At 42.4% G+C, this 25,849-nt stretch overlaps 1 protein-coding gene across 2 annotated transcripts; it reads right to left on the reverse strand.

The window, feature by feature from the left end:
* Window positions 1–3,914: 3,914 nt before the first annotated feature.
* Window positions 3,915–25,180, reverse strand: C1QTNF3 (C1q and TNF related 3). 2 transcript variants are annotated; one of them, XM_060690715.2, is made up of 6 exons: window positions 24,619–25,180; window positions 20,322–20,430; window positions 16,002–16,156; window positions 14,063–14,192; window positions 8,955–9,054; window positions 3,915–6,231 (listed from the first exon to the last, which is right to left on the reverse strand). In XM_060690715.2, exons 1-6 carry the CDS (start codon window positions 24,931–24,933, stop codon window positions 6,072–6,074), a joined length of 969 nt encoding a protein of 322 aa, XP_060546698.1. In that variant the 5' UTR covers window positions 24,934–25,180; the 3' UTR covers window positions 3,915–6,071. The 2 variants fall into 2 exon arrangements, with proteins under 2 accessions (XP_060546698.1, XP_060546699.1); XM_060690716.2 differs by having other exon boundaries at window positions 24,835–25,087.
* Window positions 25,181–25,849: the final 669 nt, after the last annotated feature.

The following is a 25,849-nucleotide window of genomic DNA, read 5'->3' on the forward strand; positions in this document are numbered from 1 at the left end:
TGGCAGTCCAATCTCTTCTTGAAAGTCTCAAGTGATGAAGCTCCCACAACTTCCGAAGGCAACTTCTGTTCCACTTCTGTTCCACTGTCGGAAAATTTCTCCTTCTTTCCAAGTTAAATCTCTCCTTGTTCAGTTTCCATCCATTATTCCTTGTCTCGCCTTCAGGTGCTTTAGAAAATACTTTGTCTCCTTCCTCTCTGTGGCAGCCCCTCAAATATTGGAAGACTACTATCATGAGTCCCCTGCTCCTTCTCTTCACTTTAATTTGCGTTTTTTGAAAGCATGGTCCAAGGAACCCTGAATGTTCCCCAAAACACTTTCAGGGAACTGCAAAATCAATATTATCAGCTCAGCTTATGCTGAAAAATTAATACAATATTAAAATCTCATCAAAAAATCACGAGAAGCAGTTGTGGCAGCAAATGTGTCAATTGCAATTTTTACTAGGGTAAATATAGGTAGTCCTGTGGTCTTACAATAGAGCCCACATTTTTTGTTTTTAAATGATAATTTGTTGAGTGAATTTTGCCCTATTTTACTACCTTTTCTGCCACAGTTGTTAAGTGAATCAGCGCAGTTGTTAAATTAGTGACACAGTTGTTAAGTGAATCTGGCTTCTCCATTGACTTTGCTTCTGAGAAGGTCTGACCATGTGATTCCCAGGACCCTGCAACTGTCACAAATATGAGTCAGTTGCCAAGTATCTGAACATATGACCATGGAAATGCTGCAGCAGTCTTAAGTGAAAAATAGTCATCTCACTTTTTTCAATGCAGTTGTAACTTTGAATGTTCACTAAATGAACTGTTGTAAACTGACTGTGAACTAACTATTTTTATCTATTGATAAAAACAGCCTATAGACAAAAGCACTTTTGGGGTCCTCCTATTTTTAAAAGTGGGAAGGGTTCCTGAGAGAAAAAACAGTTTAAGAAATGCCAGCTTCAATCAATGCCAATTACTTTATAAAACGGGCCCTTTCATTCAGCCAAGCCAATTCCGCATGCCCCCAGGAAAATATTCACCATCTTAATTTATAATTGTGTTTTTATTTCCAGAAGGAGATTCTACATATAAAAAATAAATTGCCTGAATTTGTAGCTTATATTTGCTGCCTGTCCTCAGGCAGATAAATATTTTGGATGAGCGTTACTCGCTGTAAAATTCAATACTTGCCAGTAACATAGTTTAAGCTAAGCAAAATTTGTTTTTACAAAGAGTGTGCTATAGCAATATGAATATTAATATGCCTGTCAATGTGCCCTTTAGGTAGCAGAAAACACCTTTTTCCCCCGGTTTCCTTGCCATGTATTTTGATCCAATGGTTACACTCTATAGACATGTGTATTTGAAGATAGATCTTTTTAGCATATTTCAGACCATTGGGTAAAGATAGTCTTCAACTTATAACCATGATTGAGCCTAGAATTACAGTCATAAATTGTTGCGGTCGTTAAGCAGGTCATCATGTCACTGACCTGATTTCATAACATTTTTTTCCAGCAGTCATTAAGCAAACCTTCAGTCGTTAAGCAACCATAATCATTGTTAGGCAAACCCATTGCCTGCAATATTTGTGGTTTTTTGCCAAAAGTAAATACTAGTTTATGGCCAAAAATGTAAATCATGATCACATGACTTCAGAACAGTTGTAAATGCAAACTGGTTGCCAAGCACCCAAAATTTGATCACAAAAGTGGGGGCCACTATTAGAATTTCAAATACAGGTTGTAAATACCTTTTAGGGGGTTCATCATAACTTTAAACAGTCATTAAGTGACTAGTTGTAAAATTCTGACTTGTTCATTTACAGAACTGGGAGACATGTTGAAGTTGGGATATGCTAGTTCATGCTACGAACGAAAGAAAGTAACAAAAATGTGCTTAGTATAATTTCAATAATGAAAATTTGTCATCTAAAGATCAGGTGTGTAGATATGTTCATATTAAGCTATAATCATGCAACATTAGAAGATAAAGTCATTACAAGTAAGATCAAATCATTGTGTTCTGTAAGATTTGGGATCAAGGCAGTGGTGAAATGTAAAATTTGTTACTACTGATTCTGTGGGCGTGGCTTGGTGTTTGGGGGGTTAATATGACTGAGCGGGCGTGGCCAACTTTTTTTTTTTTACTTTTACTTTTAAAACCATTTTTTCTACAACCTCTTTGGCTGAAGCGGTTGTAAAAAAAAATGCTTTTAAAGCCTCTGACGATCCCAGCTGACTTGCCTGATCGGCAGAGGCTTTCCTTTTAAAAACATTTTTTCTATAAACTCTTCGGCTGAAGAGGTTATAGAAAAAATGCTTTTAAAAGCCTCTGATGATCCCAGCTGATCCGCGCGATCATAAGAGGCTTTTTTTTTATTTTTAAAAGCATTTTTTCGGCCAAAGATGTTGTAGAAAAAATGCTTTTAAAAATTAAAAAAGCCTCTGATGATTGCGCGGCTCAGCTGGGCAATGGGGGGGGCAGGGATTTTTGCTACCGGTTCTCCGAACCACCCGCCTCCATCGCTACCAGATTGGGTGATCCGGTCCGAACAGGGAGCATTTCACCCCTGGATCAAGGATGTGTGAATACCAATTATGGCAGAGATTGAGGTAGCTTTAAAATGACTCCAATAATCAGGCAATAATCACAAAGATATTTGCTACTGAACAAAAGATGGCATGTCAAAATACCCCCACCCTGCCTCTGCTGCATCCAGGAGATAAAAATCGTATAAGACATAAATTACCATACTTTTTGGAGTATAAGACAGACTCCCCCACCCCTAAAAGTGGGTGAAAATTGTAAGGTGTCTTATACACCGAATGTTGCCAAAGCCCACCCCACCCATTGGCCCCCACCCTTTGGCCTTTTTCGGCCTCCGCGTGTCACGTTTTCGGCCTCCGCACCAGGGGTGAAATCCTCTGAAGTCTGCTACCGGTTCTATGAGTCTGCTACCAACTTGAGGCGCACCCGCGCAGCGCTAAAAAAGAAACATTTTGAAGCCTTCCGAGTCTGCAAAGGTAAGTAGAACAGTGAGGGGGGGAATCTGCTGTGCCCTGCAATTTAGATTAGCTAGAAAGCAGGAAATCCGATAACTCTAGCTAATATAAATCGCATGACACAGCTGATCGTCACCCAGCTGATCGTCGGAAATACCAGTTCGCCTAAACTGGTAGCATTCTTTACTACCGATTCGCCCAAACGGGTCAGAACCGGTAGCATTTCACCCCTGCTACGCACGCCCCATTTTATACCCATTCCAGGCTGCAGGGATTGCCACAGCACATTGCCACCTATCGCTGCCTCCGTGTGTCGCATTTTGGCCTCAGCATGCCCCGCATGGCCTCCGTGCATCGCATTTTTGGCTGGTTCCAGGCAGCGGGGATCGCCACCATCGCCGATCCCCGCCGCCTACAACCGGCCAAAATGCGATGCACAGAGGCCATGCGGGGCATGCAGAGGCCGAAAATGTGACGCGCAGAGGCCGAAAATGTGACACGCTGAGGCGGTGAGTGGCAGCGATGGGCTCTGGTGATCCTCGCAGCCTGGAACAGCTGATTAGCAGTATTCCAGGAGGCCAATCCAACCGCCAATCAGCTGCTCGTGCTGAATCAGGCTGCAATAACGTGCTGAAGCTGACCAGGCTGTTTGCTCTTTGTTGCAAGGTTGGTATCCATATGAATTCTGATGGATGATGGTAGGCAGAGGCAGAATTTTTTTTTCTTGTTTTCCTCCCCAAAAACTAATGTGCGTCTTATACTCCGAAAAATACGGTATATGATTGCTCAAATTTCACTGTTACTGCAGTATATTGCATGGACTGCATTATTGTTTGTTTGTTTTTTGAGTCGTCCCCCACAGCCAAAGTCTCGTCCTTCCGCTCTTTATTTCTAAAGATCGTTTTCAAAAAAATCCAGTCTAAAGTACAGAACTTCAGTGTATTTTTCTTTTTGTGCGCAAAATACTTATTCAAAATGGTCTTTAATTAGTAAGTCTTCTGTACAAAATAACCAGATGCTTGAAACACATTTCTAATAACAAAAGGCAAAAGGCATTCATAGTAAGAACAGGGTTCAGAATATATTATTAGTAAATGACGATGAGAGTAAAACTACATTTTGAAAGCATGCCATCATCTTGCTAATATACTTTTAAAAGTTTACATACTTCTTTGGTGCATTCCAAACAAGGCTTCATTTTTTTTTAATTACATCTACTACGGATTGCAACTCCTGCTAAGTCTAAAGTATTCAATGTACCAATGTGTATTTAATGTTTTTAAAAGACAAAGTCTTGCAGTAATATATAGTCTACCAGCTTCAAAAAGACTATACTTTGTTACTCTGCCAATGGGTAATTTACCAAAATCCAAGTCAGCTTGTTTCCTAAATATACTTTCACACAGGGTGAAAATAAAAATCAGCCCTAAAATTGATATATTTATTTTTCAAAGATGTAGAAGTGAAAATTAGCAAATCCACTGCAAATCTTCAGCCAAGGCAAAATGTACACATCATTTGCCACAGGATACACACACAAACATGTACATTTTGAGATTGTTGTGCCTGTTTGAAGCCAACCAATTCAATTTTACCTAGTTTAAACACGTTCAAAAATTTAAATGCATTATTTAATCTTTTAATTAAAAGTTAAAAATCTCACAGTTGTTTGGTATTTTAAGAGCTGTTTGCTAACAATAATCAAGATTCACTGGATTAATCGGGAAAGCTTTTGCTTTTTTCATAAAACTGTCTGAAAAAATGCAGCTAGTATATAGATATCAGGGGTGAAATGCTCCCGGTTCGGACCAGATCGCCCAATCCTGTAGCGATGGCGGCGAGTGGGTCAGAGAACAGGTAGCAAAAATCCCTATGCCCCCCCCCCACCATGCCCAGCTGAGCCGCACAATCATCTACAACCTCTTCCAACGAAAAAATGCTTTTAAAAGTAAAAAAAAAAAAAGCCTCTGATGATTGCGCGACTCAGCTGGGATCGTCAGAGGCTTTTCAAAGCATTTTTTTCTGCAACCTCTTGGTCAAAGAGGTGGTTAAAAAATGCTTTGAAAAGTCTCTGACGATCCCAGCTGAGTTGCCTGATCGGCAGAGGCTTTTCAATCATCATTCTATAAAATTACCAGGAGTAGGCGTTTGGTAACTATTCAGTATCCATTAGCAAGAAGGCAAGAATGTGTAGTGAGATGCACAATGTCATTAAAAGGGCATAATATAAATTCAGGCCTAACTTCTTACCACGTTTCATAGTTAACAACATACTGGTGTCAAAACAGAGCCTGGGATTTTAGTACAGGTAGTCCTCGATTTACGACCACAATTGAGCCCCAAATTTCAGTTGCTAAGTGAGACATCTATTAAGTTTTGCCCAGTGGTGGGATTCAAATAATTTAACAACCAGTTCTCTGCCCTAATGATCAGCTGGGTAGGTGTGGCTTGGTGGTCATGTGACCATGTAGGTGTGGCCTACTCAACGTCACTCATGTCAATGATGTTTCGCTTTAGCTGTTACAATGTAATAAGGGTTAACCAGAGAGGCAGTTTCTGTAAGCAAGGCAATAAAGATTGGGCTAGAAAAAACACCAGAATGTTTCCTTCCTGCCTTCCTTACAGGATTAGCCCTGTCAAGTGGGAAAAAAAAACAAAATAAGATTTCTTCCAACAACCAGTTCTCTGAACTGCTTAGAAAGTTAACAACCAGTTCTCCCAAATAGGTGCGAACTGGCTGAATCCCACCACCGGTTTTGCCCCATTTTATGACCTTTCTTGACACCGTTGTTAAGTGAATCTGGCTTCCCCATTGACTTTGCCGGTCAGAAGGTCGCAAAAGATGATCACATGGTCCCGGGACATTAGCTGACATAAATACGAGTCAATTGCCAGCTATTCAAATTATCACATGAAGATGCTTCGAGCATCGTAAGTGTGAAAAACGGTCATAAGTCACTTTTTTCACTGATGTCATAACTTCGAACGGTTGTAAGTCGAGGGCTACCTGTGCATTCCCAGGAGGATCCAAAGAGCAGGGAAACTGAGGAGCGACGTTGTACTGCATTTCCAGTGAGTAGATCTACTTGGTTTCGAAAAGAAGGAAGCCAGCAAAAGTGGAAAAGCGCTGGTGGTCTCCATGCAGGGCCCCATTGCCCATCCGCAGCCACACTTCGTCTCCTTTGGCAAGTTTAAGCACTGCACTGTTGCTTGACGAGTCTGATTTTCCTTTGGATTCGTAGCTAAGAGCAGAGGTACAGAAGGTAAACTGGTTTGTTCTTCACATTTTAAGCTTTGTTCCAATCCGTAAAGGTAGTCCTCATTTAGCAACTGCCTTATTTAGAGACCGTTTGCTGTTACGGCTGTTAAAAAAATAACTCTGCAACCAATCCTTGCATTTACGACCTTCAGGGGAGCGTAAAGTGCAAAAAAGCTGAAGCAAGATAATAAACACAGTCACCGTTTCACTTAATGATTGTTTTGCTTAACGACCAAGTTGAGGATCCCGATTAAATGAGGACTACCTTTAATACCAAAGGACGGTCTAGTAGGTTGGGGTGCAGGGAGGTGGGGGAGGAAGATTTAAAAAAGGGAAATTGATGAATAAGGAAATGAAAAAATATTGTAATTATGAATGAAAGAATTATCCTTGCCTCTTATTTGCAAATCACCTGTTTCTGTACAGCTAGTCCTCAATTTAAGACAGGAATTGAGCCAGGGATTACGGTTGTAGGTCGTGCTGTTAAGCAGATCATCATATCACCGCACCTTCTTTTGTAAAATGAATGCTGCAATCATTAAATGAACCCATTGCAATGGGCATTTTGTGCCAGAAACTGGAACTACCATATTTTTCGGAGTATAAAATGCACCTTTTTTCCCCTCTAAAGGGGGGTGAAAATTTAAGTGCGTTTTATACACTGGATGTAGCCCCGCCCACCCACTGGCCCCCACCCTTTGGCCTCTGCCTTGCAGCAGTTACCTCCTTGCAAGGAAACAGCAAGAAAAAACAGCTCCTTTCAGCTTTAGCAGAACCTAATTATCACAAGTTGATAAGATCGGCCTCCCGACTCTCAGCTGATTTGCTCTCAGCTGTTTTGCACAGGGCTCTGCTGCTTGCTGCAAAGAGGTAAATGGCTGGAGCAGATTTCTTTCCCTTGTGCTAATCAAGCTATGCTGAAAACGAAAATGAAAGTAAATCAGGCTGTTTGCTGTTTGCTGCAAGGAGGCAAAATTGCTCAGAGGCAAAGGGAGATTTCTTTTTCTTCTTTTCCTCATCAAAAAAGGTAGGTGTGTCTTATACGCCAAAAAATACATTAAATACCTGTTTTGGGGGGGGGTTATAAATCATGGCCACATGACCGTGGGATGCTGCAAACAGTAGTAAATGCAAGTCGGTTGATGAGCACCCAAAAGGTAATCACATAATTGCGGGGGGGGGGGCAGTTAGAATTTCAAATCCAGTTCATAAGTGCCCTTTTTAGGTTCCATTGTAACTCCAGTCGCTAAGCAATTAGTCATAAATCAAGGACTAGCTGTATCCCTTTGCAGGCCTAAAGCAGCAGATTGGCAATTTCAGCCCAGGCAGTAGTAATTAATGGTTCCGACTTCATCTAAAGATGAATACAATCACCCTACTTACCTGACAACACCTATTTTAGAAAATATGCAGTTTTATATCACACCAGATGAATTCTTCATAAAATCTATTACTGGTCATTTTTCCAACTTGGTGCTCCTAATTCTTAGCCAGGTCATCTATGCTATGGGATAGCAGCATTCCCTAGTGCCGTGATGGCAAACCTATGGCATGCGTGCCACAGGTGGCACGCAGAGCCATATCTGTGGGCATGCAAGCATTGCCCTAGCTCAACTCCAGCGCGCATGCGCACGCTGGCCAACTGATTTTCAGGCCTTCCGGGCCCACCGGAAGTCAGAAAATGGGCTGTTTCTGGCCTCCGGAGGGCCTCCATGGAGGTGGGAAAGGCCGTTTTTGCCCTCCCCAGGCTCCTAGAAAGGGTCTGGAGCCTGGGAAGGCGAAAAATGGGCCTTCCGGTCCCACCGGAAGTTAGGAAATGGGCAGTTTCTGTCCTCTGGAGGGCTTCCATGGGGGTGGGGAAAGGCCATTTTTGCCCTCCCCAGGCCCACTGTCCCATCGTGTTCCAAAAGTGGGGGGAGCACGGGGGAGTCACACACACATGAGTGGGGGGCAGGGCACATTGAATTATGGATGTGGGCATCCACGTGCATGACCCCCCCACACACACACTCCCCCGCTTTTGGCACACAATGGCAAAAAGGTTAGCCATCACTGCCCTAGTGGTTTGTCCTTATAACCGTAACCTATTTCTTTGGAGGACTTAGGGCAGCAATCCATAACCTTTCTACCACGGTGGCCCAGAGCGTGAGGGTGGGGGGGTGAGTGGCAGGCACTCACACGGGCGCACAGCTCCATTGGTGGGCGTGTGCAAATGGAGGTTCACATGTGAGCAGAGGGTGCTTGCGCTCACACACGAAGATCCACTTGCACGAATTGAGCATCACACAGGAGCGCAAGGGCTCACCACTCACGCGAGTGGGGCTTTGCGTGGGCCGGTTTCAAACAGGCCGCCACCTGGTAGTCGGCCGCATGGCCCAAGAGTTGGGGACCCCTGTCTTAGGGACTGAAGCTGAGACCCTTGAAAGGCATCTCATCAGAGGTGGGATTCACTTACCTTCCCTACCAGTTTGCAAATGTGAGCGCGGGCCTCTGCGCATGAGCATGGCCTTCTGCGCATGCACAGTAGTCGTGCATTACATCTGGGCGGGTGGGCGGAGCCTCCCGCAGCCGCCGCTACCAGTTTGTGTGATCTGGAGAGAACCAGCTGAATCCCACCACTGCATCTCATGTGCTCTACCCCTGAGTTTCAGGTCCTCTCCCAAATTTATTTCACATATTTGAAAGCCCCAAATGCACCCCACCCACCTGAATAAGCTGAAGACCGTGTTGCCATTATGCATCAAGTACACATAGACTTCTTCGACATCTTCATGCTTCATCATATTGAAGGAGAAGAAATACACCCCTAGAAGGAAAGAGAAAAAAATATATAGTACCATTGAGTAATTCAGTGGCACAGGTACAAGATAAATCAGGCTGTTTCTTTGCAGCTGCTTCAATAACCTCCTCTTTCTCCATTCCCTCTCCCTTGTAATTCCACCCCCCACCCCCACCCCCAGAATCACAACTCAATGGCAGTGAAAGATCTCTGAGGAAAGATCTCTGAGGAAATAGGCATAGTCCAACTAACCCAGGGGTGTCAAACTCGAGGATCCCCGGGCAGTGGTGAAATTCACATTTTTTAACTACCGGTTCTGTGGGTGTGGCTTGGTGGGCATGGCAGTGGAAGGATACTGCAAAATCTCCATTCCCACCCCACTCCAGGGGAAGGATACTGCAAAATCTCCATTTCCATCCCACTTTGGGGCCAGCCAGAGGTGGCATTTGCCGGTTCTTCAAACTACTCAAAATTTCTGCTACCGGTTCTCCAGAACCTGTCAGAACCTGCTGGATTTTACCCCTGACGCCAGCCCAGACCTGAGCCAAGGGGTGCTTAAATCTGGCCCGTGGGGCCGCCCTGGAAACAGCAAAGGACTGACCTGCGGTGCCTCTGTCAGTGAAAACAGAGCTTCAGAAGCCATGTGCAGCCCTCCTGAGCTCCATTTTTATTGGGACGGCCTCCTGCAACCCTCTGCCAGCAAAAACGGAGCTCAGGAGGGCCACGTATCCCCCAGAGGTGCCCCCCAACACAAATGACTGGCCACATCCATCCTAGCCACACCAACCCCAGCCCCCCAGCTCCCTGAGGTCAAACACAACCCTGATGCCCTCAATAAAATCAAGTTTGACACCCCTGAACTAACCTCTGGCTAAAATCAATGTATTAGGATTGTGTATTAGGATTGGGATTGTACCAAATCGACTGTTATAGTAGAATACTCCTTAGCCTGGTTTAGATGTATATATAGTCCTTGACTTACCACAGTTCATTTAGTAACCGTTTGAAGTTACAGTGACTCTGAAAAAAGAGACTTATGACCGTTTTTCGCACTTGCGATCACTGCAGCATCCCCCTGCCATGTGATCAATTTTTTTTTAAAAAAAAATTGATTTATATGCCGCCCTTCTCCGGAGACTCAGGGCAGCTTACAATGTGTTAAGCAATAGCCTTCATACTTTTGTATATTTATACAAAGTCAGCTTATTGCCCCCACAAACTGGGTCCTCAATTTACCTACCTTAGAATGGATGGAAGGCTGAGTCAACCTTGAGCCTGGGGAGATTCGAACTTGCAGTAATTGCAGGCAGCTGAATGTTAATAATAGGCTATTAGTCTGCTGCGCCACCATTTGGGTGCTTGCCAACTGGTTCATATTTTTGATGGTTGCAGTGTCCCATGATTCCTTTTGGGAATCTTCTGACAAGTAAAATCAATGGGGAAATCAGATTTACTTAACAACCATGTTACTAATTTAATCACCAGAGCGATTCCCTTCACAACAGTGGCAAGGAAGGTCGTAATGGGGCAAAATTCACTTCACAACTGTTTCACTTAGCAATAGAAATTTAGGGCTCAATTGCGGTCATAAGTTACACAAAAGAGATGCTTCATTCAGGCTACCACGCATTCTGAAACATCGGCTTCGAAATGGTTGCGCAGCCATAATTTCACCCCATTTTATGACCTTCCTTGCCACCGTTTTTAAGCGAATCACTGCAGTTGTTAAGTAATATGGTTGTTAAGTGACTCTGGCTTCCCCGTTGACGTTGCTGATCAGATATTCGCAAAAGGGATCATGTGACCTTGGGACAGTGCAACCGTTATAAATAAGAGTCAGTTGCCAAGCATCTGAATCACGTGACCAGACGGATGCTGCAAGGGTCATAAGTGTGGGGAAACGGTCATAAGTCACTTTTTCTGTGCCACTGTAACTTCGAATAGTCACTAAATGGACTGTTGTAAGTCGAGGACTACCTGTACATATATTCATAACTAATCCTTACCAAATATAATAAGAATCTAAACCTAAGAGGTCTGTAACGGGTGTACATAAGCGCACCAGCGTGCCTACCGTCCCTGTCCTAATGTTTTCTTTTATTCATATCCTTTTCATGTATTTATAATTATGTTTACACTTGTATCTGTCATAAAATACATGCCTGACGAAATTAAATCACTCACTCAGTCACTCAATCAATCAATCAAATCCTTTCAAACTTAAGAGTGCACACATTTATCCACAATTGTTAAGAATTCATTCATCTTCTCAGAGATGAATAGCCACATATTTTGTTTCATCCCTGAAACAATCCAAGATGAGGTAAACTGTTCCTGAAGCTTAGAATCTATTTTGGTACCTTAAAACGCTATCATTATTTTTTTAATGCCAGTCTGGCCCAATTTTTAAGCTCTTGTAATCTGCATAAATTGAAGATGTGGGGAAAGGAGAGGCATAAAAAGATGGATATGTTCTTGTGACTGGCAAGATCTCATTTCCAGTCTATTATTAAGTTTACCAATGAATGTGGACATATTGAAAGAACAGTGATTAATAAAGGCACACTGTTTAATTTATTTTAGTATGGTAAAAGCAATAATAGCTTAACTAGGTTGCCTTTAAAACATTTTAGGAAGATTATATTTAGGAAAATATTATTATTTTCTGGGTATCCAAAATCTAATTTTTGGACTGTTTACAGCTTCTGTTTTGATATTGTCTTGAGCTTGTTATTACTTATTAGAAGCTAATAAAACAATATACTTAGCAGCTGGGTTCTTGTATTGATCAGGTTTTTCTACAGATGTTTTGCCTGGCATCCCACTAAGGCTTTGCCAACCTGCAAAGAACCTGATTGATAATTCATTACTGATCTGCTGAAGCCTGGAGAATCAGATTACTGAATATGTACAGCAAATTTGAGTTACCATATTTTTTTAGAGTATAAGATGCACCAGACTATAAGATGCACCTACCTTTTTTGGTGAGGAATAGAAGAAAAAGAAATCTCCCTCTGCCTCTGCCTCTGAGCAATTTTGCCTCCTTGCAGCAAACAGCAAACAGCCTGCTTTACTTTCATTTTCGTTTTCAGCATAGCTTGATTAGCACAAGGGGAAAAAAATCTGCTCCAGCAATTTTCTTCCTTGCAGCAAGCAGCAGAGGCCTGCGCAAAACAGCTGAGAGTCAGGAGGCCAATCCAATCAACTTGTGCTAATTAGGCTGTGCTGAAGCTGAAAGGAGCTGTTTGCTTGCAAGGAGGTAACTGCTGGGAGGCAGAGGCCAAAGGGTGGGGGCCAGTGGGTGTGCGGGGCTACATTCAGTGTATAAGACGCACCTAAATTTTCACCCCCTTTTAGGGGGGAAAAAGGTGCGTCTTATATTCCAAAAAATATAGTGCTTCTATTCCAAGAAATTCATTAAAACCTTTCCAGAATGTATTCAAGAAATTATGAATGTATACCACCTGCATTACTCTATTATATTACCATGGTATTGTCCTAATTCAATGTTGTTTTATTTCTTTATTGTAAACTGCTAGGAATGCATACAGAGTACAGCAGTATATAAAGGTCAGAGATAAATACATTTGCAAAAATCAAATATTGGCTTTTTTATTCTCTTTATTATACCTTCAACTATTTCCTGTTGAAATTTTATAGCAATAGCACTTAGACTTATATACCGCTTTACAGTGCTTTACAGCCCTCTCTAAGCGGTTTACAGAGTCAGCATATTTCCCCCCAAAATCTGGGTCCTCATTTTACCCACCTCGGAAGAATGGAAACTTGAGTCAACGTTGAGCAAACGAGACCCGAACTGCTGCACTGCTGGCAGTTGGCAGTCAGCAGAAGTAGCCTGCAGTACTACATTCTAACCACTGCGCCACCACGGCTCATAGGCAACTTACACAAAGACATTTCTCAGTTGTAAATTACATTCATGCAAATTGCCTACGCAAGAACAATAAAGGAAAAAACTTTCAATTTTTTTTAAAAAGGGTCCAAAGAGAATTTGTTGGGTTTTTTTTTTATAGAATCTGGCAGTATGCATCCTTTCTGATCAAGCAATCACAATTAAAATGTTAGGTGGCACAGTGGTTAAAGTGCAGTACTGCAAGCTACTTCAGCTGACTGCTAGCTGCAGTTCGGCAGTTCAAATCTCACCAGCTCAAGGTTGACTCAGCCTTCCATCCTTCCGAGGTGGGTAAAATGAGGACCGGGGTGAAATACTCCTGGTTTGGCCAGATCGCCTGATCCGGTAGCGATGGCGGTGGGTGGTTCGGAGAACCAGTAGCAAAAATCCCTGTCCCCCCCCCCATGCCCAGCTGAGCCGCGCGATCATCAGAGGCTGGTTTTTTTACTTTTAAAAGCATTTTTTCTACAATCTCTTTGGCCGAAAAAATGCTTTTAAAAGTTTTTTTAAAAAAGCCTCTGATGATCGTGCGGCTCAGCTGGGATCGTCAGAGGCTTTTAAAAGCATTTTTTCCTGCCACCTCTTCAGCTGAAGAGGTTGTAGAAAAAAATGCCTTTAAAAGCCTCTAGCGATCCCATCTGAGTTGCCTGATCGTCAGAAGCTTCTAAAAGCATTTTTTTCTGCAACCTCTTAAGGTTGTAGAAAAAATGCTTTTAAAAGTAAAAAAAAAAAAAGTTGGCCACACGCCCCCCCGGTCACATTACCCTCCCCACCAAGCCACGCCCACAGGACCGGTAGTAACAAATTTCACTCCTGATGAGGACTCAGATTGTTGGAGGCAATATGCTGACTCTGTAAACCACTTAGAGAGGGCGGTAAAGCACTGTGAAGCGGTATATAAATCTAAGTGCTATTGCTATGGACATCATAGTTCAATCAATTAAGGAGACATCTTTAGAAAACATCAGAATGTTTATCTTTGTGTTTGATCCAAAGTAAAACACATCAGACTGAAGCTTCAAGGGGAAAAAAATTCTGCTGGATTGCAACAAGAATGTCCAATGCAAATTATTGCTTCTTTTGCACAAAATTCGCACCGAATATATTATCTGCTGTACTCACCATTCACTGGCGCTCCAAATCGTCCAGTCATTACATCAAAGAAATTGCCAACGTTGGTTTCCACACTACTGAAGATTATTCCGCTGTTCTGATTACTAAAGTGGGTGGCCATTGAAGCCATAAATGCAACCTAAGCGAAATAGAGTTAGCATTTGAAAAACAGGAGAAAGGCAGATTGGAAGACATGGTTGAAAGCAATCAATTTCTGTATTAACTTCTTTCCCAGTTTAGTTGGGGAAGGAGGAGAGGGGAGAGAGAAAGGGAGATAACCTTTAATTTCCTAAATGCATCGCTAGGATCTGGGACAGCACTTAGCCAACCTGACTAACAACACTGCCATTGATTTATGCATGAACAGAGAACCACTCATATGAAGAAAGAAAAACATCTAGCTCAGGGATGTCAAACTCGATTTCATTGAGGGTTGCATCAGGGTTGTGTTTGACCTTGGAGGACCGGGGGTGTGTGGGGGTGTGGCCAGGGGTGGGCGTGGTCATGATGGGCGCCGCCGGGTGCTCCTGCAGCACTCTGCCAGCCAGGGGTGGGTTCTACTTACCTTTACTATCGGTTCTCTTTGTGTGCGCGCTTCGCGTGCAATCTCCTCTTCGGTCACATGCTTTGCGCACGATCACCGTGCACATGCTCGGTTCGCTCGTGGGACACCAAACTTGCACTTCATGCAAGCGCGTTGCGAATCTGCCCAGCTGAGGTGTGGCAATCCACTCTGCCACACCTCTCAGCTGGGCGAACAAACCGACATATAAGGTCGGCATAACGCCGGGGCGGGCGGGAGGACCCAGCTCCTGAAGACAGAGAACCGGTTCGGTGACATCATATCGTCACCGCTACCGGCTCTCGCAAACTGGGCTGAACCAGGAGGAACCCACCACTGCTGCCAGCCGAAAACGGTCCATGCAGACGCCTCTGCAAGGCCCACTTTTGGCCAGCAGAGTGCTGCAGGAGGGCGGGGAGGCCAAAAACAGGCCCATTTTGGCCAGCAGAGGCACTGTGGGCCAGTCCTTTGATATTTCCAGGCCAGCCCCGCAGGCTAGATTTAAGCACCCCATAGGCCGGATTTGGCCCACGGGCCTTGAGTTTGACACTCCTGATCTAGATGGACATCTAAAAAACAGCTCCGTTTAAGATTACAGTATAGTTTAACATAGCAGCTGAGTTTGTGGACTTCACTTCATGCCGTTTCAACCAGAAGAAGGTTTAGTGAGATTTGTCAGATTGGCCCCAGGATGGAGGGAATAGAGAAGAAGTCTTACGTACAGGTTTACTTTGACTTGCAAAATAAATTAAAGTGTGCCCCAATAGCGATAGCAAGGGTGTCCAGAATGTTCAGTTAGTCCTTGACTTATGACCATAATGGAGTCTACAATTTCAGTCATAAGTCTTGACGATCACAAAGTGGGTAAACCTTAATTTTGTGACCTTTTTTGCAATGATCATTAAGCAAATGCCATGGGTGTTAAGCAAAGTAGACATGCCATATATACTCCTGGTTGGCGCTTCTTGTCAGAACTGCCTCAAAGAGCTGACCCAGCCCCCCCCCACCCCCAAATGCTCTGTATCATAGCCAGGTAAACATGAGCCACAGTGGCGCAGTGGTTAGAGTGCAGTACTGCAGGCTACTTCTGCTGACTGCCGGCTGCCTGCAATTTGGCAGTTCGAATCTCACCAGGCTCAAGGTTGACTCAGCCTTCCATCCTTCTGAGGTGGGTAAAATGAGGACCCAAATTGTTGGGGGCAATAGGCTGACTCTGTAAACTGCTTAGAGAGGGCTGGAAAGCACTGGAAAGCGGTATATATAAGTCTAAGTACTATTGCTATTGCTAAACAAACAAATACATAACCCATACATAAATTTATGGAATTGTAACAAGCAGTCACTTTTGGAAAAATCATGCTGTCATGAAAATTAGGGGGAAATTACCTGAAGCTCTGTTGGGATGCCAGGATAACCTTTTTCTCCTTTATGTCCTTGAGGGCCTCGCTCGCCTCTGGGTCCCAAATCCCCCTTGTCTCCTTTGTCACCTTTTGATCCTTCTGTGCCAGGTAATCCATTATTCCCATTGTTCCCATGGTTTCCTTAGGGCAGTCAATCAATAGGTTGCTCGGTGAAATGCAAGCTTTAAAAGACCTCATGCAAGGTTTTCTGTTCATTTTTAATCTAGACTTCTTTAGGCGAAATTTGATTTAACCTTTCTTATTCTGGTATCCTCTAGATATATATTCTATTACAGCACCCATCTTCCCTAACCACCAATGACTGGGAATGACGGAAATTATAGTTCAATACATCTAGAGGACTAGTAAGTATTGAGGCCCGGATATCCTTTCTAAAAATAGTAGGAAAAAGGGCAGTGGTAGATAAGAAGCAGCTTGGTAGGAGCTGGATTTTTTAACATGCTGGCTGGGGAATTCTGGGAGTCGAAGTTCACACAGTTTATTATTTATTTTATTATTTTATTTTATTAAATTTGTATACCACCCTTCTCTTGCTGGACTCAGGGCAGTGCACAGCCAAAATAAGAAACATCCCAATACAAAATTTAAAATTTGTTAAAAGAATTACACAACTTTGGCCCAAAATTTAAAACATCCCAACTAAAACCCATAGACAATTAAAAATCTAACATCTCAAAAGGGGGGGGGTGTTACGCCAGCCCTGCTTGGTGGAAAAGAAAAGTTTTTAGGGCACGGCAAAAAGCCTGGAGATCTGGTATCATGCGTATCTCTGGGGGCAAATCGTTCCAGAGGGCAGGTGCTGCCACAGAGAAGGCCCTCCCCCTGGGGGTCGCCAGCCGACACTGCCTGGCTGACGGCACCCTGAGGAGTCCCTCTCTGTGGGAGCGTACTGGCCGGTGGGAGGCTATTGGCGGCAGAAGGCGGTCCTGCAAATATAGTTTAAGGTTGCCAAGGTTGAAATACAGTGGGGGCTCCCCCTCAAAATTAAGAGTATGTTGAGAAGCAAAACTATATTGATGAACCGATAATAACAATGGCTTTCTTGGACAATAGGGGAATTTCCTTCATTTCTGTCCTAGCGTTTTTTTTTCTACATATAGCATTGACTTTGTTTGTTGTAAGTCAGCTGAGAAGATGTAGGAGAGGAACAGGCAGAGTCAAGCAAGTAATCAGCCTAGAATCATTACATTCCCACAAAAGGTCTAAGCCCAACCCCTCTTGAATTCCGCTGATTCTTATCTAGCACCAATTTAGTACTGACTGCTTCTTGTGTATAGGCATGAGCAAAAGTGCCTGAATTTTGATAATGTGACTGTGAGGATGCTGCGACAGTTATAAATGCAAACTGGTTTATCAAAAGCTTACTTTATAGTAGAAAAACAGTCTCATAGTCTTTAAACAACTTCCAAGTCTTTGCCAGTAAATCAGTCCAGTAGTTACAGAATCTTCTTACCCAACAAACAGTAGTTGGTTAGAATAACAAACTCACTCTGGTTCACAAACCACGATGGTTGCAGATCCATCAAACAATGATTAGCAGATAACAACTCCTCTCAATGGTAGCTTATCATCTCAGCTTCATTATCTCATCATCTTCATACACAATGGCAGCATAGCATAGCAGTTCAGCTCAGCATAGCATAGCTCAGTCAGCGTAGCTAGCCAGCCACTGAATATGTTACAGGAGCTTTCTTAAATACTCTCATAACCAGTCATTATCTAATTACAGCATGACTCAGCATTAAAGTCACATAATACATTTACAGATTAAAGTTACAGTACACTTATATTACCTGGACAACATAGTTAGGCTCAAACCATATCCTAACATGCAGTCATAAGTAACTTTTTTCAGTGCTGTTGAAACTTACATCTTTGTAATGTAGTAAATATGTTGCAACTTATTTAAAGTTGTATAATAGGAACAGAACTAAGTTTTCTTCATTTGCCTGTCTCATTAAAGTAACTAATTAATTACTGTAGTTGATGAATTATATCAGTATCTTCCGAAGAACATTTTCATGTTTATTTGACTTAATACACCACATCATTTTATTGCATTTTTTTTTCTCATGCCTTTTACGGATCTATGGTATGAAACAAGAAATTCACAGAATGTATGGGCATTGCTGTTCATATAAATGAAATCTAATATTACATTTTGGTTAAGGCTTACGGTTTAGCTATATAATAAATTGTCTTCACTTTGGGTAAAGAACTATGTTATTTGAACCTGTTGCCCTCCAAAGCTTCTGATAAAAATATTTTATTCAGCTCAGAAAAGAATTATTAGAAGGGCTATGATGAACTAAAAAAAACCCTGCATAGCAAGAATTAAAACTGCTGCTGCTGTCAGTCAATTAAAAAAAAAAAGAGTAGGAGAAAAAACGTGCACAATCCAAAGACTTCTTTGCAGCTTTGAATGTGTACCTGGTTCTTACACAAACAGAGTATTGCAAAAGCGAAGCTGTCACGGCTACCTATATTAACATCAAGGCATTGCTTAGCCTAAGGAGAACATTCTGATCCCTTTCCCACCATGTAACTGGTGTTAAATTAAACGTGGATCCTCAAATGTTTGGAGGGTTGGTAGGCCTTCGGAGTTTTGAGAACAAACTGAGAACACTCTTGCAAAATGATAGATGGGGAGTTTGCTGTTTGCAAAATTGCTAGCATTGACAATTTAAGCCAGGGCTCAGCAACTCTGCTGCAGCTCCCTGTCACTCAATATATGTGTCACAACCGCCAATGTGTGACACCCACCAACACACAATTTATTGAGCTTTTCAACCCCCAGTAGGCCAACCATGGATAAATCCAAGAAAAGAAAAGTTTCAGAAGAAAACAGAACATTTAACTACATATGCTAGTTTTGTGGATGCTCAAGAAATAGTCAGGCATGGGAAGGGTTTTGTGGCTCCCGGTGTTTTCTTTTCTGTGGGAAACAGGTCCAAATGGGTCTTGGAGTGTTTAAGGTTGCAAACCCCTGATTTAAGCAATTACAAAGTAGGGTTTTACAAGCATGGTTACTGCCATCCACTCTATCTCCCACGTCCTTTTGGCTACTGATGACGCCGTCAACCATTATTTGGCATTTTGCCCTAAAGCACATCAGTTTCACAATGACTTAAGATTTAACTTTTAGAAGGCCAAATGTTGACGGGACCAGGAAGATCAGCTGGTAGCAAGGTACGCAGGGAGACTGCATAGTAGGTTGTCCAATCTCTTCCTAAAAACTTCCAGTGTTGCAGCACCCACAACTTCTGGAGGCAAGTTGTACCACTGATAAATTGTTTTGTCAGGAAATTTCTCCTTAGTTCTAGGTTGCTTCGGTCCTTGATTAGTTTCCATCCATTGCTTCTTGTCCTGCTGTCAGGTACTTTGGAGAATAGATTGACCTCCTCTTTCTTTGTGGCAACCCCTGAGATATCGGAACACTGCTATCATGGCACCCCTAGATCTTCTTATTAAACCAGAAATTCATTCATTCATTCATTCATTCATTCATTCATTCATTCATTCATTCATTCATTGGAATTTGTCAAACAAAAACAAAAACAAAAACAAGAATAAGAGAATAAAAATACAATGACAGGGACGATAGGCATGTTAGTGCACTTATACACGGCCTCTCTACCGACCACTTAAGTATGAAGTAAGGTCCACGGAAGTTGTACCTAACATACCTAATTCCAGCAACCGGTCTTCATATGTTTTAGCCTCCAGTCCCCTAATCATCATTGTTGCTCTTCTCTGCACTCTTTCTAGAGTCTCAACATCATTTGATTCAAGAGACTGAAGGAATAAGGAATAGGAATAAGGAATGCCATTACAGGAATGGCCAATAAGGAATAAGGAGCAGGATAAGGAATGCCGTTACAGTATTCCAGATGTTCCAGGTGGTGCACCATTTAGAATAATAGTCCAAGAGCACTGTGATGTGATGCAGCAGGAAACCCTGTATACTGTATTTCCCCAAAAATAAGCCCTCTCTGAAAATATTTAACCGCATGCACAGCCGGTCCCCGTCATTTCCTCCGGTTAGGGTTAGGGAGCTCGAAATCAGGTAAGATGGTAAGAGGAGCCCCATCTTGCTCCACGCGCTCCAAAATAATAAGACTTCCCCGAAAATAAGGCCAAGCGCTTATTTTGGGGTTCAAAAAAATATAAGGCAGGGTCTTATTTTCGGGGAAATATGGTATCTTCTCTGCTCTGCAAACTGCCACAGAAACCAAGCAACCCCTTCAAGTGTTCATCACTATACAATTGCTTTCTAAGTATTTACCTGGGATTCCGGCAGGTCCTGGAAGTCCAGGTGGGCCTTGATAGCCTCGAAATCCAAAATCTCCCCGGCAACCGCATTCCGGTGGGCTTTGAGGTCCACTCTGTGTTGTCTGCAAACACATCATTCAAAGACAATTTATAGGATATCACAGTTGTGGCATATAGGTAGCCCTCAACTTACAACTACAATTGGGAGCAGCATTTTCATTGCTAAGCAAGGTGGTTGTTAAGCAAGCCGTGCCTGATTTTATAGCCTTTTTTGCCATGGTCATTAAGCAAATTGCTGCAGTTGTTAAGGGAAGCATGTGATCATTAAGTGAATCCTGCTTCCCCCATTGACTTTGCTTGTCAGAAGTCAACTGGGAAGATCGTAATGGCGATCACGTGATCCCAGGACTCTGCAATCACCATAATTCCATGCCAAGACCCCAAATTTTGATCATGTATCTATAAATACGTTGTGATCAGGGATGAAATGCTACCGGTTCAGACCGGTTTGGGCGAACAGGTAGTAAAAAATGCTACCGGTTCAGGCGAACCGGTATTTCCGACGATCAGCTGGGCGATGATCAGCTGTGACACGTGATTTATATCAGCTAGAGTCGTCGGATTGCCTGCTTTCTAGCTAATCTAAATCAGGTGGCACAGTGGATTCCCTCCCCCTCGCTGTTCTACTTACCTTTGCAGACTCTGAAGTTTTCAAAATATTCCCTTTTTAGCGCTGTGCAGGCGCGCCTTGGGCGCGCCTTGGACATACATGCGCTTGAAGCACACTTGGTAGCAGATTCAAAGAACCGGTAGCAGACTTCAGAGGATTTCACCGCTGGTTGTGATGGTCATAAGTGCAAAGAAGTGTGTATGTAAGTCACTTTTTTCAGCACCTTGGTAACTTTGAATGGTTACTAAACCAAATGCTTGTAAGTCAAGGACTACCTGTAACAGATTATCTTCAGCAATAGACCCCATTCCTGAAGAAGCTTCTTGGATGAGAAGTGAAACTTCTTCAAAGAAAAACCAGAAAGTCTGGGGGCCTCTTGAAAAAAAGTCTTTGGGACCCTATTTCTTCGTTGTTACATAAAGAGCCAATGAGAAGCAGAGATTTGGGGATTGGAAAGGGAGGGATTGGGGGGCAAAAGGTCAGTCTTGTCCATCTGTCAGACTTCGATGCTATCTCAAAATAAATGAATTTCCAAACTGCCAATCTTTAAGGAAATCTTTTCTTTAATTGAGCACAGCCACCAGATCATGACTCGATGCGGACAAGACTGACCTTTTGCCCCCCAATCCCTCCCTTTCCGATCCCCAAATCTCTGCTTCTCATTGGCTATCTTCCAAGTCATTCTTCAGACTTCTTGTCTCGTCATTTCCCAGGAATGCCTCCCCCCTTCATTTCCACGACAACCCGACTTCAAAGGGATTTAGCAGGCAAAAGTTCAGAGCTTATCTCTCTCTCTCCTCTGCTCTCTATGCCAGCGTCGAAGTGCTGACAGTGTCTCTTAATCCCTTCTAGAGAGAAATGCTTGTGGCTTGCAGCTGAAAAACGAGGCATGGCAAAGATTGGATCAAACCAGTGGTGAAATCCAAATTTTTTTACTACCGGTTCTGTGAGTGTGGTTTGGTGGGCGTGGTGTGGCTTGGTGGGCGTGGCAAGGGAAGGATACTGCAAAATCCCCATTCCCTCCCCACTCCTGGGGGAAAGATATTGCAAAATCTCCATTCCCACCCCACTCTGGGGCCAGCCAGAGGTAGTATTTGCCGGTTCTCCGAATTACTCAAAATTTCTGCTACCGGTTCTCCAGAACCTGCTGGATTTCACTCCTGGATCAAGCAAGTAACATATTAAATCTGGTGTTCTCATTTTAATAAAGGCAGTTCCAGCCAAGAACAGAATGCTTCAGAGCAGGGGTCTCCAACCTTGGCAACTTTAAGTCTTAAAGTTGCCAAGGTTGGAGACCCCTGCTTCAGAGAACAGTATCCACATGCAATTGACTATAACTTATTCCTTCTTTGGAAGAAATCCAAGGGGACAGTTGACTAAATTCCCAAGCCAACTCCATTCTCCATCCATCAAGGGGAAATATAGAACTATCATGTTTGGGCTGCAAAAATATAGACAGTCTCTAAATGGCAGCAAAGAGACGGCATGTGGACATCTGTCTTTTTGCAGCCCGGATATGGTAGCTTTAGTTAAAGAACAGGCCTGGCACAATTGCTTTCACAGTTAGGCCACCTGACAGAGTATCTATAGGGTATGGTCCACAAAGTCAAGATATTGGCCCCAAAGTACATCTAAAGTTAAGAGTTTGCAACTGCTTGGCTATTATTAACTGAGCTTAAAATACTACAATAGGTACTGGACACCGACTTCCACAAGTGCAATGACATTCCAATTAGAAACCTCTTTTCTGCCAAGAAAATCCTTAGTTTAAACCTGGAAACAATTCAAAATCAGTACAAGAAAAGTACTTTGCTTATCTCTTTATGCTCTTTAATATAATAAATTGTCTTCACTTTGGGTAAAGCACCATGTTATTTGAACCTGTTGCCCTCCAAAGTTTCTTATGAAAACATTTTATTCAGCTCAGAAAAGAATTATTATTAGGGCTACGATAAACTAAAAAGTCAGGGACGCGGTGGCTCAGTGGCTAAGAAGCTGAGCTTGTCGATCGAAAGGTCGGCAGTTCAGCAGTTCGAATCCCTAGTGCCGCGTCACGGGGTAAGCTCCCGTTACTTGTCCCAGCTTCTGCCAACCTAGCAGTTCAAAAGCACGTAAAAAATGCAAGTAGAAAAAATAGGGACCACCTTTGGTGGGAAGGTAACAGCGTTCCGTGCGCCTTTGGCGTTTAGTCATGCCGGCCACATGACCACGGAGACCTCTTTGAACAGCGCTGGCTCTTCGGCTTTGAAACGGAGATGAGCACCGCCCCCTAGAGTCAGGAACAGCTAGCACATATGTGCGAGGGGAACCTTTACTTTCACTTTAATGAACTAAAAAAAAAAAACCCTGCACGACAAGAATTAAAACTGTTCCTGCTGTCAGTAGCCAACATTTTTTTTAAAAAAGCGTAGGAGAAAAAACGGGCACAATCCAAAGACTTCTTTGCAACTTTGAATGCGCACCTGGTTCTTACACAAACAGAGTATTGCAAAAGCGAAGCTGTCACAGCTACCTATATTAACATCAAGGCATTGCTTAGCCTAAGGAGAACATTCTGATCCCTTTCCCTCCATGTAACTGGTGTTAAATTACAATATGGATCCTCAAATGTTTGGAGGGTTGGTAGGCCATATCTAAATTAATGTGTATGAACTGATCACACTCACTGGCCCATCTCTAATACCTACTATCTGAAAATTCTTTTATAAAGTAGTTTTGGTCATGTAAAGAAGTAGCCTGAACTACCGTACTTGCGTCTACGGTATTTGAAGTAGATTCCATACAGTAAAGCTGGTCTTAATTAAGTGATTTTAAAAAAATGTAATAACAACAGAATCAATAAGCACAGTAGTTCTGGTGTCTAACATCTATTGAGCTGAGAAAGGATTATAGGGTAGTGCATTTAATCCTTTAAAAATTATAAAGCATACTCTCTTCTTTCAATTATAAAGCATATTCTCTACTTTAAAAATAAGTGTTATCTTTTGCCATTCTTATGAACAGAATCCTCTGCATAAATTCTACCTTCAATTAAAAGCCATCTCCAGTAAATGTTTGTGCAAATTACAATCCTATGCAAATTTACATAGAAGATGCATTGAAAAATATTGAGATACAGAGAGTTTTTCCTTATTCCACTGAAGTATGCAATCTTTCTTCATGTCTGACAGCCTGTTTGATAAAGCTATCTGTTTATACCATGAGGGTTTATCCCCATGCATCTTGAACAAAATTTGCTCCAATACAAAATACTTTTCTCATAACATTTCTAATGTATCAGTATGGCACAATCTGTAGAAAGTTAAAATTAAGACCCTAATTTTTACTACGATCTGAAGTGCTTAAAACATTGAATGGATTGCCCCATTAAGATGTAAACCCATACACCAGGACTTAACACCTAAATAAACATGCATAAATTGGATTATAGGTAGATTAAAGATAGTTGATGTCATAAAGGGGAGGGAAACATCTGTATGGAAAATTAAACTCATAGAAAAGTCCTATCCTGAAAGACATCTGTGCATAGTATGGTCATCCTATCGTTAGGAACCGGTTGCTTCTGAGAAATATAGTGCTAATGTTAATAAAACGCTCACACACTTTCTTAATAGCATCTTAGAAGATTAATTCAGAGTACCTGGACTCTGTCTGAGGTAGTCTGTGCTACATCATCTACGTCTGGTTTCAAGGCATTTTGTTCAGTAGAAGGACTATTACCATCAACTGCCTCAAAAGTCCACTTATACAGTTGGCTCCGCTGTCTCAAGTTTTCCCTGCTGCTGGAACCTTTATGACCGGCCTGGTGGTGGCTCTCCAAAACTTTGGCCACTGGACTATTAGCTCTTCTGCTCACCTCCATGTTTTCTTCTTGGCCCAGGCAAAAATGAAGAAACAGAAGCAAAAGCAGGAGACTCCAGTTGAGGTTGTCCTTTGGTGCTATCTGACTCAACATTGCTAGCTCCTTTAGAGTGAGGTCCTTCTGCTAGGAGAAAAAAAAAATACCCCTGTTGTTGGTGTGTTGAAGCCTTGGAGAACGTTTCTTCTACCGAGTGTGCCAGCAAGACCTGCTGACCATCACTTTATATGCTCCGTGTAATAAATTACCCTGTGAAAATGTCAGAGAGGCAGAAACCTTCATCCCAAATCCGTCATGCTTCCGGAAACAACCCAGTCATTATTCGCCGCTTCCCCCTGTACCAGAAAAATTGATTTGCATGCTGGAAATGTCCACCACATTTAATGGACAGCTGTGGTTCCTGTTGGAGGGGGGCACTGACAAATGTTATTCCTTCTTTTTTTAATGGGGGAGGGTTTTTTGGTTTGTTTTAGCGTGATGAAATGAAGCCCATATGGCAAATGCTTTAGGATTCTTGATTAGATATAGAGAGGGCTAGCCACTCAGATTATTAAATCTGGAGTTTGGAAACAGTGCTGCATTTATTTACTAGCCACAGGCAAATCTCAAACTAAGAGTACATTTGATTTGCCAGTTAAGAAACAAAGGAATGGGTGGGCAAGAGATTTTTGCTTATCAACTAGATTTCTTACTGTGTTTAAATGACTTCAGAAAATATTGGGAAAACAACGTAAAAACAGTTAGGTTTAGGCATTTACTGATTCCTAGTTCTCAGTATAAAACGTAATTTTTCCAGCCAACCATTTTGGTTCCATGTAAGCTCTTCTAATTTCTAACGTTTTCCTAAAGGCAATTGCCAAACCAAATTTGCTTTTCCTGCCGAAGAATGATAAATGACCATGAATTTAAGAAATGTGGTTGAATCTCTTAAATAACACTGCCCTATAAAATTATCCTGGTCTTCGAATTTGTAACCTTTATCCACAAATGAACACCTATGACCCTCAAAATA

This window comes from Pantherophis guttatus, chromosome 2 (assembly GCF_059756535.1).
Source record: "Pantherophis guttatus breed Tessera chromosome 2, ASM5975653v1, whole genome shotgun sequence".
Taxonomy (NCBI): domain Eukaryota; kingdom Metazoa; phylum Chordata; class Lepidosauria; order Squamata; family Colubridae; genus Pantherophis; species Pantherophis guttatus.